Source organism: Ciconia boyciana, chromosome 12 (assembly GCF_034638445.1).
Source record: "Ciconia boyciana chromosome 12, ASM3463844v1, whole genome shotgun sequence".
Lineage (NCBI taxonomy): Eukaryota > Metazoa > Chordata > Aves > Ciconiiformes > Ciconiidae > Ciconia > Ciconia boyciana.
Genome location: NC_132945.1, coordinates 12,462,548 through 12,488,157, shown reverse-complemented (window position 1 = coordinate 12,488,157; position 25,610 = coordinate 12,462,548). Strand labels below are relative to the sequence as shown.

Sequence of the window (25,610 nt, the reverse complement as noted above, 5' to 3'; positions counted from 1 at the left end):
TCCGTTCCTCAGAGCAGCCTCGTTGTCTCTTCCCAGCCCCATGTCCACCTCTGTGCCATGGTCCTCTGCCCTGCACCTGTCCATGAGTACCTTGATCCCAAGCAGAGACCATGCAAAATCTGGGGAAGAAGGGTTTCTCCAGTGAGCATCCTCACCTCTGATGGGCTGCCATGCTGCAGGACCCGGACAGGAAAGGGTTACCATGTCTGCATAAGCCATCCATCAGTTTTATTGCTTTTGTTGCTTGTTTCTTTCCCCAAGAATTAACTGTGGTCCCACTAATAGCTTTGCTTTCTCAAGTCTCCCCGATGGCTGTATTGATTTAACTGAAACGAGTTCTGAAAGGGGACTGAGGGGGCATTTCTGTTCACCGTAGGCTTGGTTGCAGACAACCCTGTGCAAAGTATTAACAAGAGGACTCCCAGGAGCCCCTTGCTGGGGAAGTTAAAACCTTTCTTGGAACATCTCTGCTCTGTTGCTTTAGATCCTTTAATAACGTGCTTAACATAATAAATTGCCTTTGCCTGAACCAGACATTGCATGTTTAAAGACTGCTTTCACCTCTCATTTCCCCTCATGGAGCACTCTCGTGGACCCAGATGGGAGGTTTTGACAAGGGCTATGGGTTTTGGGGGCTCTTGGCTGGCAATGAGTTGTCCTCAGTGTGTGTGTGTGTTTGGGGCAGCCTGATGAGCCAGGCTCTCCCCACTTTTAGCTGGACCTCTTTTCCCCATGTCTGGGCTTTTATTCCTTGGAGGTCTGTCAGGGCTGCTATCAGGAAGAGCATTAGAGGGAAAGACATTTCCCACTGCTGCTGGTGGCTAGAGAAGCAGAAATGGTCCTGCTGCAGACTCCAGACTTAGGGGTTAATCAAATAGTCTGGGATGATAGTCAGCAAGAGATGGGCTTCTGCTGTCCAAGGTTGTGTGAAATCTGTGAAAGGGATTGCTTTGCTTCAAATTAGTAGCTATGCTGCTGGGTGATTCTGTGACTTACAAGGTACATTGGTTTTCCTGTGAGACAGCACTGGGCAGTCCCTGTAGACCCAGCACTGGTTCTCCCCGTTTCCCTTGGGAATATCTTCCACTTGCTTTTCTGAAGATGCCAGGCAAGAGCATCCATTAGCACCATGCAGTCCTGCTTTGGTGTCCATGGAAAGGGCAGACATGGTGGTATTGTGCCCATGCGCAGGCTAATGGAAAGATTGACTGGCCTAAATTGTGGGTAACCGGGAAGCAGGACACACGGGCTCCCTTCTTGGCCTTGGTTTCCCTGCTCTGTATGAGACAGATCCCCCTGAAAACACTGGGCTGGGATACAAAGGGCTGAGCGGGGTGCAGGGCTGCAGCACCTCTCGGGGCCGTGTGGTGCTATGTGTGCCTGGGCAGCTGTCCCCCGTGTTTGGCAGAGCCATTTCCTTGTGCGCCGGGAACCGAGCAATGTTTGTTTAGGCTTTGGGAAAAGACACTGTGTAAGCAACAGAGTGTTGATGTGGCGACTTCTCCCCTCAAGATAGCCTCTTTGTATTTATTTTCTTATCCCCTCTGTTTTCACCATCTGCTGCCACCCACTCTAATAGCTCCCATGCCAGAGCTCTTCTTCCTACCAGGATGCTGCAGACACAAACTGAAGCAAACCAGTGCTGAGGCTGCTTGGGAGTGCCCAGCGCTGCAGAGCCAGGCTCCAGGTGAAGGTGGTCCTGGAAGCAGAAGCCTTGCTACTGCTCCTGCCCCCAGGAGGTGGCTCAGGACACCCTCTCCAGCGAGGAGTCCTTGCAGTCTTGACTGCATGTAGAGAGTTTTGAGCATACTCCAGGCTAGCTTAGAAGAGGAAAGGTGGGGCGGAGGTGGCTGTCAAACCCCTCCTTCTGCAGGAACACCCCATAGCACAGCGGACACGACCACTGGTGTCACAGAGAAGTCTTTCTGTGGCTGGTAGGAGGTTTCTCCCTGTCTCTGCCAGGTGATCTGGGGCTGGCTTGCTCTTAGGGACAAAGCTGAGTCTTTTGTTTGGACCCATGATGACTGAAATACAGTCTGGGCTTGGGGAAGGGATAGCTGCGTAAATAGATCATGTTATAGGACTCAGAGTGGGGGAGGAGAGGAAGGAACTGTCAGCAGATAACCTGTGTTTCCCCTGGGAAAACACGGGGCAGATTGGTTATTAAGTCAGAAGACGAACAGAAATGGACCCTGAGGGGATGGGGGCATCTATTGTCATAGCCAGCCTTGCAGGATAAGAAAATCTCCCACCAAGAGAGTTTCTATGGACAGTGCTGGACTCCACTCCTGGTCTGGAGCTGTGCCATCATGCAGATCCTCTGCCCAGCCCCACGGGGGCTGCGGTGAGTGGCATCTATTTCTAGCTCTCAAATTCTCTTTGCTGGGGCTCCCTGCAGAGCTGGCACGCGGAGAGGCCTCAGTTTTGAGCCTGGAGCTTGCCTTGCTTGCAAGAGTAGGAGAGAGGAGATGTGGCCAGGAGAAAGAGGTGTAGAACTGGTAGACAAAGGGAGAGACATCATATACCCAAAAAGAAGAGATGGTCAAGGAGTGGGATGTGAGCAATAGGACCATAAGTGATCCTCCAAGAATGACTGATGCACAAAAATACCCTGTATATCCCTGTGCTGCTTACTGTGAAGAGTGATTGAAGTTCTGCAATCCTTACACAGCCAGTGGGATGCCCAGCACAGTTACCATGACTAGAGATGCAGTGGTTGGGTTGTTTGAGGTTCAGTGATGGTTCCTGAGCAGCTGTACCTCTTGCAGCCTTATTTCCTAACCGATCGAGTTTGGGTCCATTGTGCTGCAACCGAAACACAGCCATCTTATGAATGCCTGGGGAGCAGCAGGAGGGGAGGTTTCCAGACTTGCCCCAGCCTCTTCCTTCCTTGCAGCCTTGAGAATCCTTTTAACATGCTTTGGCAATACAGAGCTATCGGGGAGCACCTTACTGCTCAGGGAGGAAGCACATGGGGCCTTTCCGTAGCTTTTTGCAAAACAGGGTAAGGATTTCTTCCAGCTCAGCCAGAAATTGTCTGCTTCACAGGGGCCAGGGGTATGTCTGAGGTGCTATTTGGTGTAAGGATGAGGAACCTAGAGGGCATCTGGAGCAGTGGTGGACAAAGTCTCTGTATCAGTGGTTGGGGGAAGCCTGCACTCCAGAAAACTGTTGGCCTTTTCCAGGGGATGCCAAGGAGGAAAAGATTTTGCCCCAAGGGAGAGGAGAGAGTAGGCTGTTCAGTTTTCTAAAAGATGGTCTGTAAACTTTCTAGATAAGCCAGTTTCTCCAATTGCAATTAAAGAGTAATTTGTACCATGTTAAGCAGCTAGGCTACGATCGATTGGTGTTATCCTTCATGGATGCAGCATCACTTACAAGGTAACTCATGGTATTTCCTTTAAGTTTCTACCATGTGTCTCTGGAGTCCCTAAATGGCTGACTAGGCCCCGCTGAGGGAGCGGTGGCTGGTGAGCATCCTGCTCGTCTGTGTCTGCACGATGTGCTTCTGGACAGTTGAGGGTTAGGAGCCTACTGAAGTTTTCAGAGCATGGGGTTTACTGGGACCAGCAAACACAGGCAACTGGATTAAAGCAATGCAATTCCCCAGGCAGAACAAGGCCCCTTTGGTTTCTTCTTCCTTGGTGTCCCCAAGGAAGCATGGTGCCCATTCCTTGTCCTCGGGGTTGGCAGCAAGTGGGTCCCATCTAGGCAGAGGGCAAGCCCCAGTTTGTACCTTCACAAGTGGGTATATTCAGAGAGTGAAAGCAACCCAGGCTTGTGGCTGCCTCCTCTTCCTCGTCCCACTGGATTACTCTTTGTGGCTTGGTGTCAGCATCTCCCTGCCCACATTGGGCTCAGCACAGATGCCCTTGAGCTCAAGCAGGTTTTGGTGCGATCAGGCTCTGCTGCTCACAATAGGGCTCAAATCAGGGATGCCTGACATGGGCCTACAGTGCCTTTTATCTAGCCTTACTATGTCAGCTCTGCCCTGCTAATGGTTTTGATCTGTAGCCACCTGTTAATATTTATCCTGCTGATGTATTCCCTTTTATACTTTTGTAAGTGAAGCGCACCTTGGTTGGAGTTTTTCTTGCCTCTTCTTTCTGCGGTGCAGTGTTTCTTCCTGCTTTTTTAATGATGGTGTAGTTTGGCAGGATGGCTTCTGAGCAAGTGAGAAACATCTGTATCCCTGTCTTGCCATCTGTATTTCACTGATTCAAGTGCTGACGGCCAAGAGATTTTGGACTTAGGTTAAGAGCGGCTCCCTTTTGGTTGAGGCATTCCCGTGAGATGCTTGGTGTGTTACACCTCAGTGCATCTGTCATTTTGTCCTGACCTCCTGCAGGTAATGGCTTTTCTGTTATTATGTGAGCATTAAGGCAGAGGGGCTGAAATAGTCAGAATAATTAAATTATAGAACTGCCTTCTCTCAAAAGTACAGTGCTCTTCAAGCTGAAACAGTGAGGGCTTGTCTGCCTGGCAAGATCCAAGAAGAAATCTGTTTGCAGTGAGAGTAACCTATAATAGTAGTAGAAATTGTTAAATTGTCCAGACTGAAGTCTAGAGAACTTTTATTTCCTAAAATCTGGATGAAATATTGAAATTGTCCTTTTCATCTCTGGATATGTTGCAAAGCCCTGGGGAAGGGACCCTCGAAAGCTCTTTGGGTGCATGTAAATTCGCAGCATGCAGCAGCCCAGCTTTTGGGTGCTCAGTGGTGGGCAGAGAGGTGGAGGCAGGGCTGTTCTTGGTGTCTTGGCAGAAACATTATGCACTGCCTGTCGCTGTGGGAACACCTGAGCGGTGGTGGCAGACTCCCAGTGCAGTGTGTCCCACTCCCCATTGCAGGAGAGCTGGTCCCCAGGAGTCCAGGGAGGCTGGTCTCAGTCTGGCCTTGAGCTCTTCTGAAGTTTTTTCACCTGTGCGTGATGAAGCTGCCTGTAGTTTGTCATAAACATTATCTAGATCTACTGTTTGTGCAAGAGAAACATTAGATGACAAACCCAGTGGTCCTTTGTGGTTCGTTATGATTTCCAGGGTTTCAGGACTGTGTTTAATCTGTTTTTCTGTCTTAATGTTTCACTTCTCCCAACTTCTTATCTCTTCTTCTCTGATCTGACTTCATGCCTTGTATTGATTACTCCAGGGAGGAATTTCATCCTTTCTTAGAAAAAATCCATGTCTTATCTCAGGTTTTTGTCTTTGTCTGAGATTCCTTGATGAGTTTTAATTTGAAGCTGAGGCATTGCCTGAACAGCGTTTTCTTCTATTTACCTTTCTGGACAACAGGAACCCTTCTCTGTCTCATCAAACTTCTGAAGTTAAGATCTATGAACAAATTAAAAAAAGGTTGTCTTCCCCTTGGATGCAGCTCTCCAAAGGCAGCTTTGCCATGCATTTGCACAGACCCGATGCTCTCCTCTGTCATGCAGAAATCCCAGTTGTGCTGCTGTTTAAACCCACAGTGTACAGGGAGAGGGAGCTCTGTGTGAAAAGGCATGCACGCATCAGAAGGCAAGTGAGGAGCATGGGCTTGACAGCTGTGCCTAAGGGTGAAAGTTTTCTCTTAAGTAAGTTATGAATTTGCTTAGGGCAACAAGCCTGTATCAAAGCTTCAGGGATATCACAAACACCCCAGAGGGGTCAGAAACCCATTGTGAAAAGACATTCATAGCTTTTGGTGTGAAACAGCACCTGGGCTTCAGGTCAGCACTGGGTCCTTTGGGGGCATCTCACAGCTGCCTGTGCCCCTGTAGTGCTGTGGGAGGAAGTGGACCACCACAGCAGGTCCCTGCCCAGCCATCCTCTCCATGGGGCAGTCATGTGGCCAAAGTTGATCACCAGCGACGAGGCTGTCCTTGGGCTGCACGCTCCTGGGCTCTCCAGAGGGGCCGCAACCAAGCCTCCAGGCTGCTGGGGTTGTGGAGGGGAAGGTGTTTCTCATGCTACTTTGGATGCCTTTTTTTAGATAGTGCCTTCATTTGCTGTGTGTGGTTCCAATGAGGAGTGTGCCCCAAGCCACATAGGCAAGAAGTAAGATTTTTTCCCAAAGGGTGAGAAATTTTTCTAGGAAAGTGAATCCATTTGGAGGAATTTTTACCCCAGTAATTTGTACTGGAGTAACATCTCAGAGCTTCAATGCTAGATCAGACACCTGCAGTGAATCAGTGCGAATGTTAGGCAGCTGATCCCTGCCTGAGGGGAAGCTGGTGGGTGCGTGTTGGAGATGGGATGACACTATTTCTTTATAATGACTTTGGAAGGGGGGAGCTGATGTTTAAGCATGTTGAACATGTGTTAGATAGTTTTAAGAACATTAGTAGATGATGTTATAGATGGCTATAAACTGCTTGCAAGGATCTCTTTATTGATCTGTTGGACTGTGGCAGCTACGCATTTATTAGACTTTCCATTTGTTTAGTCCCATGTAAAGGATTTATAATGTCTTTGATATGGATTGTGAAATAAGATTTTTTTTTTTAATTAGGTATTATAGAGTTTTAAAACAACCTTAATTGGTTTATTCTGGGAAGCTGGTGGTAAAACAACTGGTCAAATATTGAGGAAGCAGCAGTTATTTTATTTGTTGAGCTAGAGGATAAAATGTTTGCAGCAGTTCTTGTACCTATACAGAGGCACTGATTATGTCTGATGAGGCAAAGTCATTGATCGTGTTGGTGGTGAATTTCAGCCTGGTTCCATCTGGAAGAAGCAATCAAATCACAACTACCTGGGCCCCCTGTGGTGGGGGGATTAATGCTGCTGATTCAGACCTGTTAGCTTGTTAATGCCATTTCATTTATTTAAAGGTTATTGTTTGATTAAATACAAATATTGGAGTGTTTGTGAGGCTCTGGAAGATGCATGGGGCTTTGGGGAGTGAGTTGCTGCAAGACTATGAGGCAAAACTGTGCAGGGTCCTTTAACCAAATACTGTTAAAAGTCAGAGTGAAATTCTCACCCTGTTGCAGTCAATGGCAAAAGGCTCACTGAGTCTGGTGGGGCAGGAATTTCATGTAATGATTTCTTTGTCTATGTGTACTAACCTGTAGCTTACTTTAAAAATCTGCCTCTGAAGGACATACAGCTAGTGTTTATTAAAAAAAAAAGTCTTTGTGGAGTACTGGTAATTGTAAGCATAGAGTATAGCCTAGAGAGGGTTTTTAATCTGCAATTTGCATTGTGAGAAAAGGACACCCCGTTCACTTTACCTTCTGGAAGAACATAATTCAAACCAAAGTGATGAGAACAACAGGCATGGAAAAAGCATACATTTCTCCCCCCAACGTGCTGGAAAATCCTACTGATAACAAAGTTCAGACTGAATCAGTGGATGGAATGATTCAAGACTGGAGCGAAATAAATTGTGTCTGAAAATTCAAGACACTGCTTCAACCTTGCAAAAGTCATTTCAGATGCCTCTTTTTCGGAAGGATCAGTTCTGATACAAGAAACTTTGTCAAGGAAAGGATCTGATGACCATAAAAAAAAAAAAGCCACAGCAATTTGCAAAGGGGAAGGTGGCAGAGGCTCTGCACAAAGCTTACTGCACTCATCTGAGTTCTTGTCAAGGAAGTTTTTTGTATCCATACAGGCCAGATCAGATTTTTGCAGTCCTGCATTCCTACTTACTTACCTGAAGACGTCTCCTGGAGAGCTGTGAATGTCACTTTAGCCAGTTAAGGCCACTGTTCTGCAAAAATGAAGGTGCAAACTCTTCTTTCCACAAGTTGCGTTTTCTGTAAAGGGTCTATGCACATGTGGGAATTGAATTACAGGCTTTTGTGCTTGAAAGATTAGAGCTCTTCCCCTTGGAGAGACGCACCTGGTCTTGCCTGAGAATTTGAAAAAGCCTTTTCCTAGAAAAGGGCCCTGCCTGCTTGCATGAAGAAGGGTTAAAGAACAAAAGCATGAAATCTCCTTCCTTCTTTCCTGATCAATCTAGCCATCATTATGAGAGAAGCTTTCTGATAGCTTCTCTTTGTCATGTAACGTTAATACCATTAAGCCCACTTTGACAAGGAAAGCTACGTATAATTAATTTGCAAATCAGGAAAGTGGATGTGATTTTTATACAAAAGAGAAGGCCTTTAACTGCAGAAGGCATTGTGTGGGCATGGCCATGCTGCAAATGGGACCTCTCCTCTCCAGCCAGGCAGAGTCCCTCCTTGAGCATCCCCTCCCAGTGGTGGTGTCAGGACCACGAGGTCCCAGGCTGGGCTCATTCCCCAGTGTGCTCTCATCTCTGCACACACCTTCAGTGGGTCCTAGTTTGCTGCCAGCCAGAAAAGGGACTGAATCTAACAAATAAGAGGGGAACCAGGTGGGGCAGGAGTGAGGTTAGGAGTATGCAAGTACCTCTCAATACCTGCAGAGCAAGTTGGTTGAGCCAGGTGAAAGTATCTTTAAGTGTCTGCCTCCATCCACTGTTCTGTTCTTTTTTTTTTTAAAGCCTTAGCTCTATTAGAATTATTATTATTTTGATGCAGAATGCATTAAAAAGGGAAAGAAAAAAACCCAAGCCCTATCCAGACTGATTTGTTCCCAGAAAGATGTTTAATTTTGTGTGTATAATTGAAAGGGGCTAAATATAGCTGTATTAATATTTATGGGCCTTATGTTGGAGTCAATACAAGAGTTGCTGTTCAAGGCAATTAAGCTTTACCTTTTCACATCTAGGATTTCAGTGTTTGGAGATGACATTAGTTGTGTGACCTGCATCCATCCAAGAGAGAAAGAACTAAAAGCATGCCATTATCTGTTGAATATGATACCGTGTATTTAATGCTGTTTGCTGACGGGCAGTTTGTCTCCAGCAAGGGTGATCCCTCAGAAGCAGGACTGCTGTCTTAATAGGGGGTAAATCGGAGAAATCAGTAGGCTCAGAGGCTTGCAGGAGAAATGTCCCTGCAGCCGATGCTGTATTTTGGGAGGAACTGAGTGACTAGACTATCTCATGGCATCAGAAAGTGGGCATTGCCCACCTCTGCTGCGTTGGTAGCTGCTGGGGGTGAGGGGAAAATGATTACGATGGCACTTCATGGACTCCATTCACCTTCATACCACCTCCACCCCGGAGTGGGAGCATGGGAAACGCAACCCTCAGTAGCTCGTGTGTGGAGGCGCACGGGGCAGAGAGGGCTGTTTGCACCCTGTTCCTGGGCTCGGGCTATCTGTGCGTGTCTGCGGGGCTAGTCACAACCTTCATGTCATTAAAGCACAGGGAAAGCAAATCCTGTCCAGAGATCTGAGCTGCTGTAGGGAGCGTGTGCACAGGGAATTAGGTCGAGGCTGTAACGATGAAAACAAGTCAGTTTGAGTTAATAACAAAGGCAAAATGATGATGCGCTTGATTTCTAAAGCACTGTCTTTCAAGAGAAGAGTATCACTAGGATAACATGACAAGAGTCCTGGCAGTGGTTGAATTGCCCTGCATTGCCGCTTTTTGGAAGCTGCAGCTCCTCACTGCTCCAGTTAACAAGCTGTTAGACACTGTAAAATCTCTCACTGATAAGGACTGTCTGAATCCTGCCTTTCTACTAAATTTGATCAATGTGTCAGATTTTTCCTTTATTCCGTCTGGACTCTAATAACTGCCTTTGAGAAGGAGGACTGCAATAAGGAGCCTCGGTCACCACTGCTCTGCAGCCTCCTTGGGGAGCGAGGGGTTAACCTGCCCTGCCCAGGGCAGATGCTTACAGCCAGGGCTGCAGATGGAGGTTGTCTCAGGGTGAGCTTGGTGCTTATCCCTTCTCCTAGGACTCATGCACCCCACAAATTTTGAAGCTTTGTGTGGGTGTGTTTCAGTTCTTTCACTGGTGCATTGTATATTTTGGTAGCTGGAAGCCTTTTAACCCCCTTCAATAAGCATCAGGGGAATGCGTTTTCTGATGGCTTTCATTAGCTTTTGCTGTTGGAGCACAATAGCTGCTTAAACAGGGAGGGAAAAGCGGAAATCAAATGGCACACCCACAGAGGTAGAAATGGTGGCCACGCTCTTAGCGTTTGGAAATGAGTTTTCAACTCCAAATGGCCCTTCTGAATTCAGCCTTGGCTCTGGGCATTCGCACCAGGTGACGCTGACCCCAGCAGACCTGTATTACCAATTACGGATGGCAACATCCTTGCCAAAAGGTGTAGGCTTGATAGCAAAGGATTGTTCTTTGGTGTGCCTGAGAGTGAGCCAGCACAGGGCTGAGTTCCACCTCATCTCTGTTCCTGAACAAGGGCAAGCCAAGCTATATATTACGGAACAAGGAAATTGCACCAGTTAAATTTAAAAAACTCATTTAGCTAAAGCGGCACAAGCCCCCATGAATATTTATCTGATGTTATGGAAGCATGTGGACTCCCACCTAGTTTATTAAATTGATTTTCAATAAAAATGCCAGTGGAAGACATTTGATTAATGGCTGGTGGGACGGTACAATTAATGTGAAGTCTGGAGTCAGCAAGAAGTGTCCCCTGAGCCCATGTGTCCCAGCTGGAGACTGGGCTAAGAAAATATTTCTAAACTTCTCTGAGGGACAACAGTGATGTTTATCCATGTGGTTTCCACAATGGGGTGGACAGGAGCTGCTGTTTTGCTGCTGTTTGGCTGGTGGATGGTTTTGCTGAGGGCCAATGTCCTGACCTTGAAGCCGATGTGTGGCTTTTGCTCCCGGTGCTCCGCCTTTTCCTCTGCTTTTCACACCCCTCCGAGCAGGCTGCACCTGAGAATTAAGCACAGCAGCGAGCTTCAGAGATCATGTCGGGTTTGAGTGAGGCTCCCTGGGCCTTTGCATTTAAACATGCCTGGGATTAGCTCCATCAGCCTCCGGATCCGCTCAGCTCCTACCAATTTACCTGCTTGGATTTGTCTCCTGAAGGAAGGCAATTTGAAGCTGTAAAGTTACAGCTCTATTAGAGAGCTCCAGCGCGGTTTCCCGCTGGGACCCCTGCCAGGGCTGGCGCCGCCTCTTTCCGATGAGCTGTCGGGAGCTCGGGTGGGAGATGCTGAGCGCCGGGCGAGTGAGGGTCACGGGCGCTGCGGTACCCGGGGCCCCGCTGAGCCGGGGGGCCCGGACATCCCTGTTGGTGAGGGGCCTTCCCAGCCCCTGGAGGGCAGCGGGGCTGGGGGCTGCCTGCGCAGCCTGAAATAGAAACTCTCTCCGGGGGTCTTGCAAAAATCTTTGGAAGCTGCTGTGGGTGGGATGCTGCATCTCACTTTCTCTGCAGGGGGTTTCTGAGCCAGAGGCGTAGGTTTTTTGCGTGTGACGGTTAGGCGAGGACTGCGGGGGAGCGGAGGCGAGTGGCGTGCCTGGTGCGGCAGGGGAGGCAGCGTGTTAGGCAGGGAGGCGGGTCCGTCTCAGCATCCCTCGGCTCCACACCCACGGAGCCCAGAGAGGTACCGCAATGCTGTGAACCGCTGCAACAGGGGTGCCCGGGTGGCACCAGATAACCAAGAGCTGGGGCATGAATCCTTCCCCCAGCCGTTGTGGGAGCCCCATGGACAGGCTCCTGCACCGGGGAGCAGGATCGGTGCTCTGATGTGTTCACACCTTCGCAGAGGGCACGTGGTGCCCAGCGGGCTATGGCCCGTTGGCACAGGGAGAGCGGGCGGGGGCAGAGACAGTGCAGGTGCTCCTGATGCTGCCCTCTGAGGCTGAGAGGCTCTCGTAGTGGTCTCTGTCTTGCAGTACTTTAGGTTTTTCTCTGCATGCAGATGTATAATGAGGCCTGTGATGGCTCTCTGCCTGCAGGAGAAGAGGGTGTCCCCGGGCAGCACCTGTAGCAGCAGGCAGTGAATGGGTGCAGATAGTTTCAGCATGTGCTGAATTGGTTGGGCACTCCCCTGCTGTGCTTGCATTACCGGGGAGCTGGGCTGAGACTGGGCATGGGGGAAAGTAATGGGAACAGAAAGGAATTTAAAAAAAAAAAAAAAAAAAAAGGGAGCAGGTGCTGGCTAATATGTATGTGGCAGAAAAAGAGGGGAGAGTTCTGGTTGAAAACAGAAGCTGAGAAGAGGCAGATTGGCAGCCAGCATATTTCTGGAGACAGCTTTCTCCTCTGTAGGCTGTGAGTCGCCCAAGAAATGTGTCAATAAAGCACACTTGCAGGCACTGTCTCTAATAAATATATATTTAAGAGAGACATTTCTTTAAAACTTCTGCTAGGAGATGTCTAATTCTGAAGGGATGGCATGAAAAATGGCATCTCCAGTGGAAGCAGAGAGTTGCCATGGGAACTGGAACGCTTTGAACACATGTCGCTAAAACAAGAAAACATTATCCCCAGCAAAGGAAATTAAAAATTACATCTGGAGGCATCTGCCCTCTGCTTGTCTCTGATGGGAGTATCGGAGTATTATGCAGCATATCATTATTCATGTAGTGGGCAGAACTGAAAATTTGGTATTTGTTGCCGAATTTTTGTGAGTAACTGCGATAAAAAGCCTTCCTGTCCACAGGACAGACAATGCCAGTGTCCGAACAGTGCTGGGGAGGGGAAGATTTAGAGCTGTAATGGAATTTCCTCTAAAAGAGTTTTGCTCACTTGGGAATAAAACAACAGCCCGAGTGCACAAATAAGCCTGTCTCACCGCCTGTGGATCATCCCGCTGCTCCTGGGGATTGTGAGCCCCACTTGCTGGCCAAGGACTTTCCTGGGAGGCATAGGGAAGCGGGGCGAGAGGGGATGTGATGGAGGGGCATGGTGCACATCCAGGGATTTATCTTGCACTTCAGAGACTCTCTGTTTATCCTTGCAAGTTTGGGACAGCAAACACAGGAGGAGTTACTTCCATGTGGCAGAGGTGAACTCACAGTCCATGATGTCTATAATGCATTTCTTGGTGCATTGGCAGCAGCGTGCACAGAGGTAGCACAGGGAGCTAGGTGAGCCCAGGTGGCGAGAAGAACTTGCTGTGCTGTGCAACAGGACTCCAGCATCAGAGGAAATGCTAAATTGACAAGTGCAAGGCAATGTGAATTAAATAAATTTATTTGTACGATGTATTGGCATTGCTGCAAACTAAATGAGCAGTGACCATACAGCTCCGTGACCCGTGCATGACAGGGGAGAGACAGCTCAGTGGAGACCTTGGCTCTGTGCACAGCTCAGCGGTCACAAAGACGAAGACAACGTTGGGGTGCATAAGGAAGACAAAGCATTTGTCTGTGTTGCCCTGGGGGTGGTGGGGAAGGATGCCAGAAGCGTCACTGGAGGCACACCATCTCAGGAGCTGATTAAGTTCTCCCACTGAAGGAAATGCCAGCCAGGAGCTAATGGAGGAGATAAGGGAACCAGAGTGCAAATTACTGTGTTGCTCCCTGCTATGGTTTTCTTGTATCTTCGTCTCAGTACCTGGCATTGGCCTCAGGGGACAGGCTTGAGAATTAAATGGACTCTTCCTCTCAGCTATACAGCAAGCCCCAGGAGCCTCTTTCTTTTTCTTTTTTTCTTTTTTGCACACGACTGTCCCTCATGCAGTCTGGCAATCCTCAGCCTGCAGAGCAACCTGGAAGATATACCCAGAGGCATGGGAAGGCAGTGCTGAGGCCAGAAGGCAGATGGGGAAACTGAGGCACAGCAGAACTGCATTGCATGCTCAGTGCCATAGTGCAGATTAGCACCAATGGTGGGGTTGGAGCTCAGAGCTCAGCCTGCAAACCCCACACACTTGATTGAGACGTCTTGTTTATTCTTTCTCCCTCTGCAATGACATAAGATTAATACAATGCAGTGTGTCTCTCATTTGATTTTTCTTGCATTTCTCTGCTTGCTTTCCGGCTTTCCAATCTTTCCAGTTGTTTTCTATATATCAATGATTATCAGGTTAGAAACAGTAGTTTTGTATTGCACCCTTGTGCTTATCTTTTTCCTGGGGATCTGCCTTGAGCTCTGATGAATTACAGAGCTCAGTAATTGCTTTACAAATGCTAAGGATTTTGCTGGCACTGATCTGAAGTTTTTGCAGCTCCTCTTCAGGCATGTCAGTGTCCTGTTGGGAGGTGATGATTTCTGTTAAAGACTTGCTGAGAATGAGTTAACAAAGGTTCAGTGTTTTTAGGAAAGGGAGTAAGCAATAACCTGCTGGGGCCAGTCTGCAAGCTCCCTGATGGAGAAGCTTCAGAGGTGCACCGTGTCCATGCAGGTTCTGGATAAGCCTGGTCTAATGACTGACTCTCCCAGCTGAGTTATACACGTGTGAAGGGATACAGCAAAGGCAGCAGCCCAGTGGCTGATTTGTTCTGGTGCCTCATCTCTCCTGTGTATGTGCAACTTCAGCCACAGTACTGGGGCATGGGGCCTGCTGCAGTCTTTCCCTGAGGGTGCTGTTCACCAAGATCTCTTGATGTGGTCAACAAGAACATCGTCATTGACCCCTAAAGAGGGAAGTTAAGTGAAGATGAGGTCAGGAAGGCAGGCCCAAAACGAAACACAGGCATTTTGCAGGTAACATGCAGAGGTTTGCCTAATGCTGAAGTACCAGTCTGGCATTTTTGCCCTCATCTCATTGCTCCCTCCAGTGCATACAGCCATGCAGGCACCCTACAGGACTCTGGTCAGCAAAGTTCTCCTGGCTTTGGTTTCATTAGAGCCACAGCCGCCTGTGGCAGCCAGCAACACGGCATTGTCTGAATGCTCTTGCCCTGTCCACTGGGACTGGCAGGGATTCCCTTCCCCGAGCGCCTCTGGCTTAGCCATCAAGGACAGACTTTAATACTGAATATGTTAAATTATGCATGCTCATATTCACACGTTTTCTCATTGTATTTATAATACATAACAAACATGTTTATGTAGCATCTCTCTTCCATTACCACAGGGTCTCAAAGCACTGTAGAACCTCTAAAAGCATGCTCATACATACACATTCCTCCTCTGTCTTCATAGCATCTGAGGGTGTCCTAAGTCCTTAAAATAGTAACTACAGTAGCTTTGTTCATTCTGTCTTTTCTGTCTGTAGCAAAAATAGCTCAACTAATTTGTAGTCTCTGTTTGTAGTCTGTATGTGTGAGAATGAGGGGTGTGTGTAAAGCCTCCATGACTGCACATCCCCTAGCAGTTGCTTCTGACTCTCTCTTCTATCTGACTCTCTCTTCTATTCCGCCTGGACTTTATGTTTATCAATAACTTGCACCACATCCTGATTCTAACCTCTGGATGTGCATTTTACATCACTTAATGCAGTAATAAGAATACATGTGTGTGCATGCCTACACAGGGCAATGAGAGAAAGCTAAATAAAATTACATGAGCCAAATGCTTAGTTCTGTTGAGTCTTGCGGTAGTTTTTTGCCTGGGCTCCTAATGGAGTAAGGCTTATCACATCTTTCTTTCTGCCTTTTGTCTTCTAAAAGCTTTTGAGCCTGTTGGCTGATCTGAACAAAACCTGACAGAAAGGTAGATATCTCAGAGATTTTAAGTCCCTGCAAGATTTGTGGAATTATGGAGCTGAGTGGGAAAAAACCCAAAGTAGAGAGAGGTTACTGGATGGGATCAACTGGTGTTAGGCATCAGAAAAACAGGCAGGAAAAGCTGATCTGCGGGAAAGCAGGGTTTGTTGGCTCTGCTACTGGTAGAACAGCATCTTTCTTAGGCTGTTCTGCTGGATAGAGCTCTAACCTGCATCCCCCACTCTTGATAAATGTGGGAAAATGCCTTTCTCCAGCATGGGAGGGTATGAAATCCCTATAGTACCTTCTACAGCAACATGTGGACTTACCTACCACGCCAGGTATGCCTAGAGCCCCCTTATCCCTCGCATGTTGAGACAAAGGGGCAGTGTAGCATGCTCTGTACGGGGAGTTCAGACCAGAAAACTGGGCTACCCTGTGCTGTTATTCACATGGAAGTGCTAGGGAGGGAGTGCAGTTTCTCAACGAAAAGGGACAAGCAGATGCCCTGTGTGCCTCTCAGCACTGTGCTGGGACACTGGCTCCCTGCTCACTTGGAAGCAAGGAGGAACAAGGTGTGCCTGACTCCTCTGCTTTCAGCAGTAGTTATGACTTGATCCAAACTCCGTAGCCAACATGTTACGTAGGCGTGGAGAGAGCTCAGACCTGGGTCAGAGCCATGAGCCCATGTATAGCATGTTTGGAGACTGCTTAGGGATTTCTCTTCCAAGAACTGAGCTGATCTTCCTTACATAACCCAAGGAGTTTGTGCCCTGGGTGGTTTGTGCTCCAGGGATCACCTAGGAATTAGACATCTGTCTAGGCATTACGGTGTGCCATAAACCCTAGACAAGCCATGTTCAAGTGGTAACTGGGTCACTTCATAGCCCTGCATCTTGTTCCTGCAGAGGACACTGGATACAGCCATGTTAGAAAGCTGCATATGTGGCATGCTGTGTGAGACGGGGAATAAATCTCTTCATTGCATCAGCTCTCCCCTGGCCCTGCTAAGAAAGAGAGCCAGGGCAGCAGGCTGTCTCTCTGAGGGATTTGACAGGCATCATCTCACTTCATCTGGGCTGAAAAATCAAGCACATGTAATTGTAGACCATGCTGATGTCTCTTATCATGTGTGAGTGGTTTCGTTGTTGGCTGTCTCTTGAGAGCCCTGAAATTCTTTTGAACTTCTTGCTCCCCCTATGCTGAAATATCCAAGTTGGGGGGAGAAAGGAGAGAGAGCACAGCTGGAAGTGATACCACATGCGTATCTGTGTTTACAGATTTGATGACTTCTCTCTAGCCTGGCTGGAGGACATGCAATTGTAGACACCGATGTGCCATCACACCAGAGAGAAGGTAGTGATTCATCACCGCAGCTCACGGTGCAGCTCCTTGGGAACTGGCTGTACGGTAAACGCTGGCAGTCCCAGGGGATTCGAGCAGCAGCGGTGGGTGATAAGCCAACCCCTGTGAAAAGATGCCTTGGCACCCCAGGATGGGAGGGACAGGCTTGATGTTTTCATGGAAAGCAGCAGATAGCCTTGTTTCCTGTATAAATGTGATGCCTTTTTGATCATAACTCTGCAGAAGTCACTGGGAGGGTAACTGAGGGGGTCAGATCTGTTACACAGGCTGAGTTATTTCAGCTTTACAAGTGAGACAGGGCGACCACTTCTGTAAGCAAGCAAATAGCCGAGCAAAACTGCATTAGACAAATAGTTCATGACACATAGGCAGAGCTAGATACGGATCTGATCCAAAGGTCTTGTTGGCAACCCCCTGCAGGCTTTTACTCACCCCTGCTTTTGCTGAGATAAGACATTTGTTTCAGACATTTATATTGTTTCTTTCCTTGCTGCGTGGTTTATTTCCCAGTGTACACCCAGTGTACTGCGGTGTACAAATTTCCCAGTGCTCAGTCCTTGGCTGACCTCACTTTGCAGTGGATGAGTGTCCCGTCATCTTTAACTATGTTGTCCCAGGTGGGAGCGTGAGGCTAAGGCCATCCTTCATCCATGGGACCCTGGTCATTCTCATCTCTTCGTTCACTAGAGAGAGGCAGATGCCATCAGAGGTCTGGGTGGGCTGACTTACCCCTGGGTTTACCCTCCACCCATAGACAAAATGGGCCTAATGGTGTCTTGATGCTTCTGTCCAAGTGAGTTTTCCTGGAGACATGTTGGTGTTTTAGGTAGTTCGGGGAATTAAATCTGACGCTGCTGTTAGCTCTGTCTGGCCTGTGAAGGGTTGGGCCAGCTGCCAGCCCTCCTGGTTACACTCTTGGCCATGATCGCTGCCGTTTGGCACTGCCTTCTGTAGGCTGTGTGGTGTGCTACCAAAAGCCTTTGCTTCTTACTGATTTCAACTGTTTCAATTCTATATAATTCTATATATGGAGGCAGTTACAATTTATACCTATGTAAGGAAGGCTGGTGACAGGACTGAGACACCCTATGTATGTTCTGGGTTATTCTTCTAAGAAGAACATGTGCACGCTACTGTCCACTTTTGGGAAAGATGCCCAGGCTGAACTTGTAAAACCTGGGTGAATGTCTGTGATATGAAACTTGGCTTTTGCTTCTGAACAAGTAATTTTGTATTCAAGGATGCTGAGGCACTAAAACAGCCAAGCAACATCTGAAAATATGTATTTTGACTTTGGGACTGGGAGTTTGAAGAGGTTGACTGTGACCTCTCTATGTGTTGTCTAAGATCCCCAAGTCAAAACCAATTGAGGAGAGAGAAGGGGTGGTGCTTGAGAGCTGCACAGATCTCTCTACACTCCAGCTCTACTCTCCCTTTTGCAGATGCTGGAGAAAATGCCAGTACCTTCCCGTTTTTTTGCCATCTGTGTTCCCCAGCCTTCCCCTCCTGACCCATGCACAGCCTCTGCTCCCAGGATACTTGGTGTGAAAGCATCCCAGGTGCAGTAGAGATGTTTGTGGTCCTAACATTAGCAATAGCTCATGCTGCTTTGTGGCCTTTGGGTGGCAGGAGCTCCATCAGTCTATGTCCTTGGAGACAGCTTTATCCCCTGGCTGGGCTGGACAAGCCTAGGAGGTATTAACAGCACTGCAGTGATGTTCAGTGAAATGTTTCCTTCTGTGCTGCTATTCCTGAGCTGCCTAGCAAAAAATGCAAGAAAAGCATCTCTAATCTATGTGGGAAGGTCTTGCTGACCCCACAGCAGGAGAGCAGCAGTGAAGGCTACATCAGGGGTTTCTTTTGTGTGGTTGGTAATGTAGAAGATGTCTCCATTTCTGCAGCTCTTGCAAGGGAGGTTGTGGGGAGAGGCAAGGTTACCCTCTCCCCTCGGGCACCTACCCTTCTGCTTGTGCCTCCCTGTCCTCTCCCAGTACTGGCATGGCAGTTCCAAGGGCAAAGTCACAAAGGGGGTACCCCTGTGCCACACCATCCAGAGATGTGCCCTTCCTTCTTCAGTGCCTCTCTTCTTACTGAAAGGAGACAACTCAGCTCCTGTTTTCCAATAAACTCCTATTTTAACCTGTGCAGCACCACAGGTTAAAAGGCCATCTGAAAAAACAAGGTAGGAACTGGCAAAGGCAGCAGCCATGGTGCGATGGGACTGAAGCTGTCAGAGTGAGAGGAGGGACCCAAGGGTGGAGTTTCTGGCTAGGGGCTGCAGTGTGCTGCCTCTGAAGGCAAGCACTGCCCTGGGTTGTGGTGCAGCTTGGCTCCAATGGGCTCATGGGGCTTGTAGCAAAGGGCATGGAAGCCTCTTTTGTTCCAGAGGCTAAAATTGGAAGGAAAATTAAATTCCCCCAGTGAGAGGCTGAGAAAATGAAGAATGAAACACCCTAAAAGCTTCTGTGTGCAGCTGCAAAAATTACCTTCTGCTGTTTATTAATTAGCATGGCAAGGATTTGGGAGAAGGCAAGAGGTGGAAGTTGGCAGTACAAACCAACTTCTTGTGTTTCCCTTCCCGGAGACGCTGCGTTAGCTGTAAAGCACCATCCTGTCCAGTGTGCTCGCTTTGGGTTGTGTGACATGGGAAAGAACTACACAGCATCCCCTTTCTCTTCGTGGTGACGCTGTCCTCACCGCAGGCTGGTGGGAGTCCTTCCCAAAGGATTTTGTGTATTTGAGGGAACACTGGACAGGTCCTTGGAAGAGGATCACTGAATAAGGGGACCTTGTCAAGCTGAGAAACTCTTGAGCTGAAGCTAAATGCGGTTGCTGTCTAAGAGGGTGTTAAGGGGCATTATCAGCTTGTTACTGCACTTTTTAGGTTGTGACCATGGTTGGAGATGGGATATTGGGCTGGCTGGAGTCCAGAGCAGTTCATAGGGAGCCCAGTGCAGAAACATCTACTTCCAGGAGCTGGCCTGGAGCAGATTGAGGGTTTGTACCTCTGGGTGCAGAAGAGCCTGAACAGCACTGTTCTCCTTTCTAGTCTCAGTCATGCCATCATGCACAGAAACACCAGTACAGACAGGCTTGTCACCTCTGAGCTCCCTTAGGTCCCAGCACAGCCCTGGGGCAGAGCTGGAGCACTGCCATGAGGAGCACAGCCTCGAGGAGGTCCCCATGCCCTCGCTCATCCAGCTTATCTCCAAGGTAAGGCTGTATAGCCTCCCTGACGTCAGTGCAGCAGCCAGGAATCCCCTGCACAAAGCCACAGTGGCTTCGCCCGTGTTTTAATAGTGCACAACATTTGGGAGCCTTCAGCACTCACATGCAGGCACATGATTTCTGCTAGCTTGCGGCGTAGCCTCTGGGAACCCCCACCTGGGAAACGTGACTGTGTTCAGCACATCCGCAGACCTCAAGAGCTGAAACACAACCAGTCAAGTCGATTATATTACGGCTGAGATTCTTAAATAAACAGCACTTGATGAGTGCAGCGGGATGTTTAATAAGAGCCTCCTCAGCCCCCAGTGCCCCCCACCTCCCATAATCACTTGTAGAGGCAGCCCTACAATCTACAGCCAGCAAGGGGAGAGGCAGCAAGGCAGCGTAATTTGTATTCCAGTTTTGCTACTGCTCCTAGTGCTTCCAAGAAGCAAGTAAAAATAGCACTCCGTCATTTTGTAAATAATAGCTATCTCCTTGCAGGCCCAGGGAGTCACGAGCACTTAAAAGGGAGATTGTGGGAAGCGGGGGATGTCTGCCTTGAGCCAGGGCCAGGAAGATGGGACATGGGGACTTGGAGGGGGGGACAGGGGAGGGCCGGTGAAATGGAAACCGTGAGGCACCTCAGCAGCAGCCACTGCTGCTTTACACCTTCTGCACACACAAGGGAAGCAACCAACTCTGCTGGCATGGGGCTCGAGGCAGCAGGATCTGGCCCTCCACACAGAGCTAATAGGGGTGTTTATCGCCTGCACAAGCAGCTAGATCTGGCATAGCAAATTCTTGGAGGAGAGGGGTAGCTTTTAAAGAGCAGGCAGGTGTAGGGAGTGCCATGGTAACACTGTGGGAAGGGATCTTACAGCTTTTGTTTTACATTTGCATTGCAGATCTGCCCAGCTGTGGGGGATTTTGCAGGCAGGAGCAAGGCAGCATTGCCTGGCAGGTAGGGACGGGGCTTTGTGCTGTGTGGGAAAAGGGGCAGCTCTGATTGACCTGCAGCACCTTCTTCCTGCTCACACACTTGCTCCAGATGACTTTAGAAACACAGTTGTGCTGAAGCTTGGGAATAAGCTGAGCCTATAAATGGGAAAAGCCCCCAGTCAAGGGAATCAGCCTCAAACAAATGGCTTGGGAACACGGCATGCCACTCAGGGGCCCGTGTTCAAACGTTGAACCTGAAAATCTCTTGCTCTTCTAGTTTCATGACTGCTTCAGGATCTTTTTTTACTTTTCCAGTCCCCAGGTAGTAGCAGCTTGGGGCATGGTGAGGTTCAGCAACGTGGCCAGAGTGTGCCAAGAGCAATGCTGAGCCCTCAGCTGCGCACCAGTGCACCAGCCCGCGCCATTCCCTAGGGCAGCTGGAGGAGCTGGGCTCTGGTCCTTGCTCTGCTCCAGCTTCCTACCTGAGCCAAGGTCTCCTTTTTTGTTTCCCCAGGTGTCATCCGCCTGTCACCCCAGCAGGCTTGAAGGCTCAGCTTACTTGTGCATGTAAAAAAACTTCGAGTCACAGGGAAGGATGATGCTAGGAAAGGAAAAATGCCATTTAATGTTCTGCAACAGGTCTAGGGAAAGTGCCTAACTCTTTACAGTACAGTCCTTAATTATTAAATCTTTGGTGAGAACTGGGCAAGACAGCCAAGCTGCAGTGTGAGCGTGTCTGCAGATTGAGGAGACAAGGATTTCCTTGCCATGTCTCTGAGCAGAGGCAGGAGATGCTCCTCTCTCAGCTTTCTCTTGCTGCAAAAGTAGATGCAGTTTCTTCTTGTTCAGGCTCAGGGTGGGTAGGTGTGAGGGTAAGGACGGGGGAGGCTGTCTGAATAGCTCCTGATTTCTCTGGAGGAGAAGGTCTCACCATGACAGAGCCGATGAGTGCGGGCAGGCTGCAAGCAGTGTGGATGCTCGTGGCCTGTAGGATCATGAAGGAAGCGAATCTCTCAGTCTGGAGCTCTCTCTGTTCTGCCGGTGCTTTACTTATATCTGGATTTCCCAGCTCTGCTGAAATCCCTGCTTGCGTAGCAATGATTTAATTTCAGAAATCCCTCCAGATCCCAGCCAAATCCTGCCCTTAGGAGCACATATTAACATGGAAAGTTCAGTCTGGCTTTTGCCATGAAAGGTGCAGGGAGACCATTTTTCTGAGTGCTAGGGGACATCAATAAGCCAGCGACCGAGCCAGCCCCCCCAGCTCGTCCCTGCACCAGGCGCTGCCTTGCAGGTGCAAAGGGGTCCCACCGAGTTTGGCAGGTTCGCATGGCCTGGCCTGGGGGGTACATCTGCAGTCTGGAAATGGGGGATCCTCTTCAGACCCAGGCTGTAGTTAATTATTATTAATAATAAATTATTGATATTAATAAAATAATGGCATTAATAAATACCATTATCTTTGATTGGATTTGCCAGTAGATTGAAGGGGCAGGAAGGGGTCTCTGGAGCTCTATGACACCCAGGTTACAGCATGATAAGGATGTAAAGGCTCAGGTAAAGATAGCAGGATCATATCAAAAGGTGTTCAAAACTAGTTCTGCCTTTTTACCTCCTCATCACTTCCTGAATCCCTTCCCTCGTGCTTGGACCCCGAGGATCGCATTGTAAAGCATGGGTCCTTTTACAGACCCCTGTCCCTCTGCCCCCTCGGGTGCAGGGGACAATTCATTCTGCGCTTCACAAGGACTGGTTTCACTAGCCATGGGTGGCCATGGATCCTGATCTCATAACCATGGCTGTAAATTATTTATCTTGGGCAAACTGAATGCTAAGAAGGGAGAAGGGGAGGGGAGAGACAGTTTGTGTTTTCTCTAAAACATAATTAGCTTTCTCTCGCCACGTGTTAGCGGAAAGAGCTAACTTCTTCACTAAACGTTGTTCTCTGCTGTGTATCTCATTTGGGGACTTGTTTGGAAGGAGGCAGAGAAAATACCCTGAGTGTTTAAGTCTTACAGAAGTAACTCATTTTGTTCAGGATGCTGTCTTGTTGGCTTCTGGGTGTTTCAGAAAGTGTACCACATACATATTTCTCTTTAACCTTCTTTTTATTGCATCAAGATGAGATCAAGGGTTACTTATATAGCACAATAATATCAGCCACAGGCTGCGTCAAAAGCTTTCCAGCCATAATAACTAAAGACATGTATACGTACATTTTAGCCATTAAGGAGAAAACCCTGCCAGAATGCATTATCTTATTTTTGGATACAAAACTTTGAAATACAAAACTAAGCTTTGTAGTACTGCAAAATAACTGACAGGGGACAGAAGGATTTCCATAACTGAATTGAGCAATGGGCCATCCAGGCTACTTGCAAAGCTGCTGCAGTGGCCAAAATGGGGTACTATGCATAAAACATGAACTCTTCTTTGGGGCTCTAAATTGGTTCTTTCATTGGGAAAGCAGCTCTGAGCCAGTTAATGCCGTACAAAAGGAGCACGATGGCATGATCTGTCCCTAAAGTGGTGAGGATTTACTGTAGCGTAGTGCTAAACTCAGGGCCCCTCATCCATCATTTTTTCAGTACAACCCAGTGGGCAGAGCATAGGACCATGAATCTGGCAAATCATCGTGCCTTGATTTCCATGCAAAATGGGACAGCAGCAGAGATTTCACTTAGGAAACATACCGAAATCATAATGAAGTCAAGAACGAGAGCTGTATGTACTGTTCGGCATGAATAATACCTGCTGGTGGTTGTGTTCTGCAAAGCACTTCAGTTTATCTTTACCTGAAGGCAAGTGATTAAGATTGCCCCTGGGTTTTAGTGCTGAGGGCAGGAACTGGGGCTCTGTTGTTTTGCTGGAGCAGTGAGGCCGCCGTTCAGCATCCACGAGGGCGGCGCAGCCTGGGATGCAGGGGAGCGTGTGATGCAGGCAAGCAGCAGCTTTGCAAGAGCAGCCACTCGCCAGGAGCGAGGCACTTAAGAGAACAGCAAACACGATGGCAGTAAAAGGCAATCAGAATATTGATTCTTTTTACATACAGATAAGCCTGAAGCTGTAAGAAACCCAGGGTTTCCTAAAACTGGTGGAACATTGCTAGGCTGTTTATCAGGCTTGGAGACACAAAGGGATTTCAGACTAAATGGAGTTTCAAAGCATCAGGGCTTACCTCGGTATTGAAAATGTGGATCTGTACCACGTTATGTATCGTGTAGCTGCCTACATTTTGTAAATATGCATTGTCTGGCTGTGTGGGACATATTCATCCTCCGTGTAAGTGTGGAAAGCCGCAGAGCTACATCAGAGATGAATTTGCCCAATTATGAGTGATAAAATCAGCCCTTGTTTAGGGCACAGCAGAGAGCACGATGCCGGCTTGCTGAGGGCTCACCAGGGAAGCGCCTGGCAGGAAAAAACACCGCATAACAAAACCCAAACCCTTCCCTGTACAAGCGAATTCAGTTCTCTAATTGCTTTTTTCCCTTTTTTTTTGTCCCAGACAGCGTAACTGAAGTCAAGACAGACATTTACGTGACGAGTTTCGGCCCTGTCTCGGACACAGATATGGTAGGTGCCACTGGCTGGTCGCCTCATGGGGAGGGATAGCTTCTCCTGTAGCTGCAGCGAACGTGTCCCACCCTCGTTCCCAGACAATCTGGGCAAAAGCAGGATTTTCCGAAATGACAAGAACACAAGCAAGCATCCCAGCTGCCTGCCTGGGCACAAATATACCTCATCATCTTCTTGAAGGCCATGGGGAGCTCAGTGCGAGTGGTAGACAAGGATTGTTTCTCAGGTGCGTTTGGGCTTTTAGAAACCAATTGATAGTGGCAAATGCAACCTTGGAGGGTTGATGCCTTTGCACTGCTCAAGCATGCTGCAGCCTTTAGGGTCTTTTTCTTTCCTGCAAGTGCAACCTAATGAAACGGGGAGGTCTGCCCATGGGACCAAGACCTGTACATAGCATGCTACACCTATTACATGCCTTGGCAAACACCTTCACTGTAGCCAGCTTTTTTTGACCTGACTGTGCATGGAGGAAGGAGGGTGCTCCTTGGGAAGAGAGGGGAGGATGACAGAATCTGGCCTGTTTTGGTGGCAGTGCCAGAAGAGAATGGTTCGCCATTGTCTTTAGTGCTTGAACCAGGAGGGAGGCAAAAGAGAAAAAAGAAAAAGAGTGAACTGATTGCAATACTTTGACATGTTCAGGGAAAATTATTAATGAAAAGGCCTGAGGTCTGAATTTAGGCTTGTATTCCCACAACAGTTTGTATTCTAATTAAAACAGGACTGTGGAGCATAATTAATAGTGAGCTTTCTCAACAGCGTTTCTTGCAGCTTATATTCCACACACACCCAGGCACACAGAGAGTTGTCTGTTGATGGTTGCTCAGCATTTCAAAGGTGCCACATGAGGACAGTCATGCATTCAGGACTGAGACCCTCCTGCGCATCCAGTCCTAGAGGTGACCTGGTGCTGGCATAGCCTAGGCCAGCAGTGAGCAGTCCTGGCCTTGGAGGTAGCCCACTTCGGGAGAGGGAGGAAGCATTGCTCTCACTAGCTAGGTCAGGCAGGAGCAATGTCCTGCGGCTCTCATGGCCTCTCCAGAGCTGGGAGGTTTTCATTTTCTGTGCTTACGTGGCCATGAACATCTATTCAGCTGCCCCACCGACAGTCCTGTGCTAGCAAGCGGAGGAGTTGGG

General features: G+C 48.4%; 1 protein-coding gene across 2 annotated transcripts in view; it reads left to right on the top strand.

Moving 5' to 3' along the window:
• LOC140658421 (gamma-aminobutyric acid receptor subunit alpha-3-like) overlaps positions 1 to 25,610 on the top strand; it is a 70,575-nt gene that overhangs the window by 15,293 nt on the left and 29,672 nt on the right. For both annotated transcript variants that reach the window (XM_072876837.1, XM_072876836.1), the window contains one exon: positions 24,406 to 24,473. In XM_072876837.1, the coding sequence (XP_072732938.1) occupies positions 24,406 to 24,473 (68 nt within the window). The remainder of the gene's footprint in view (positions 1 to 24,405; positions 24,474 to 25,610) is intronic.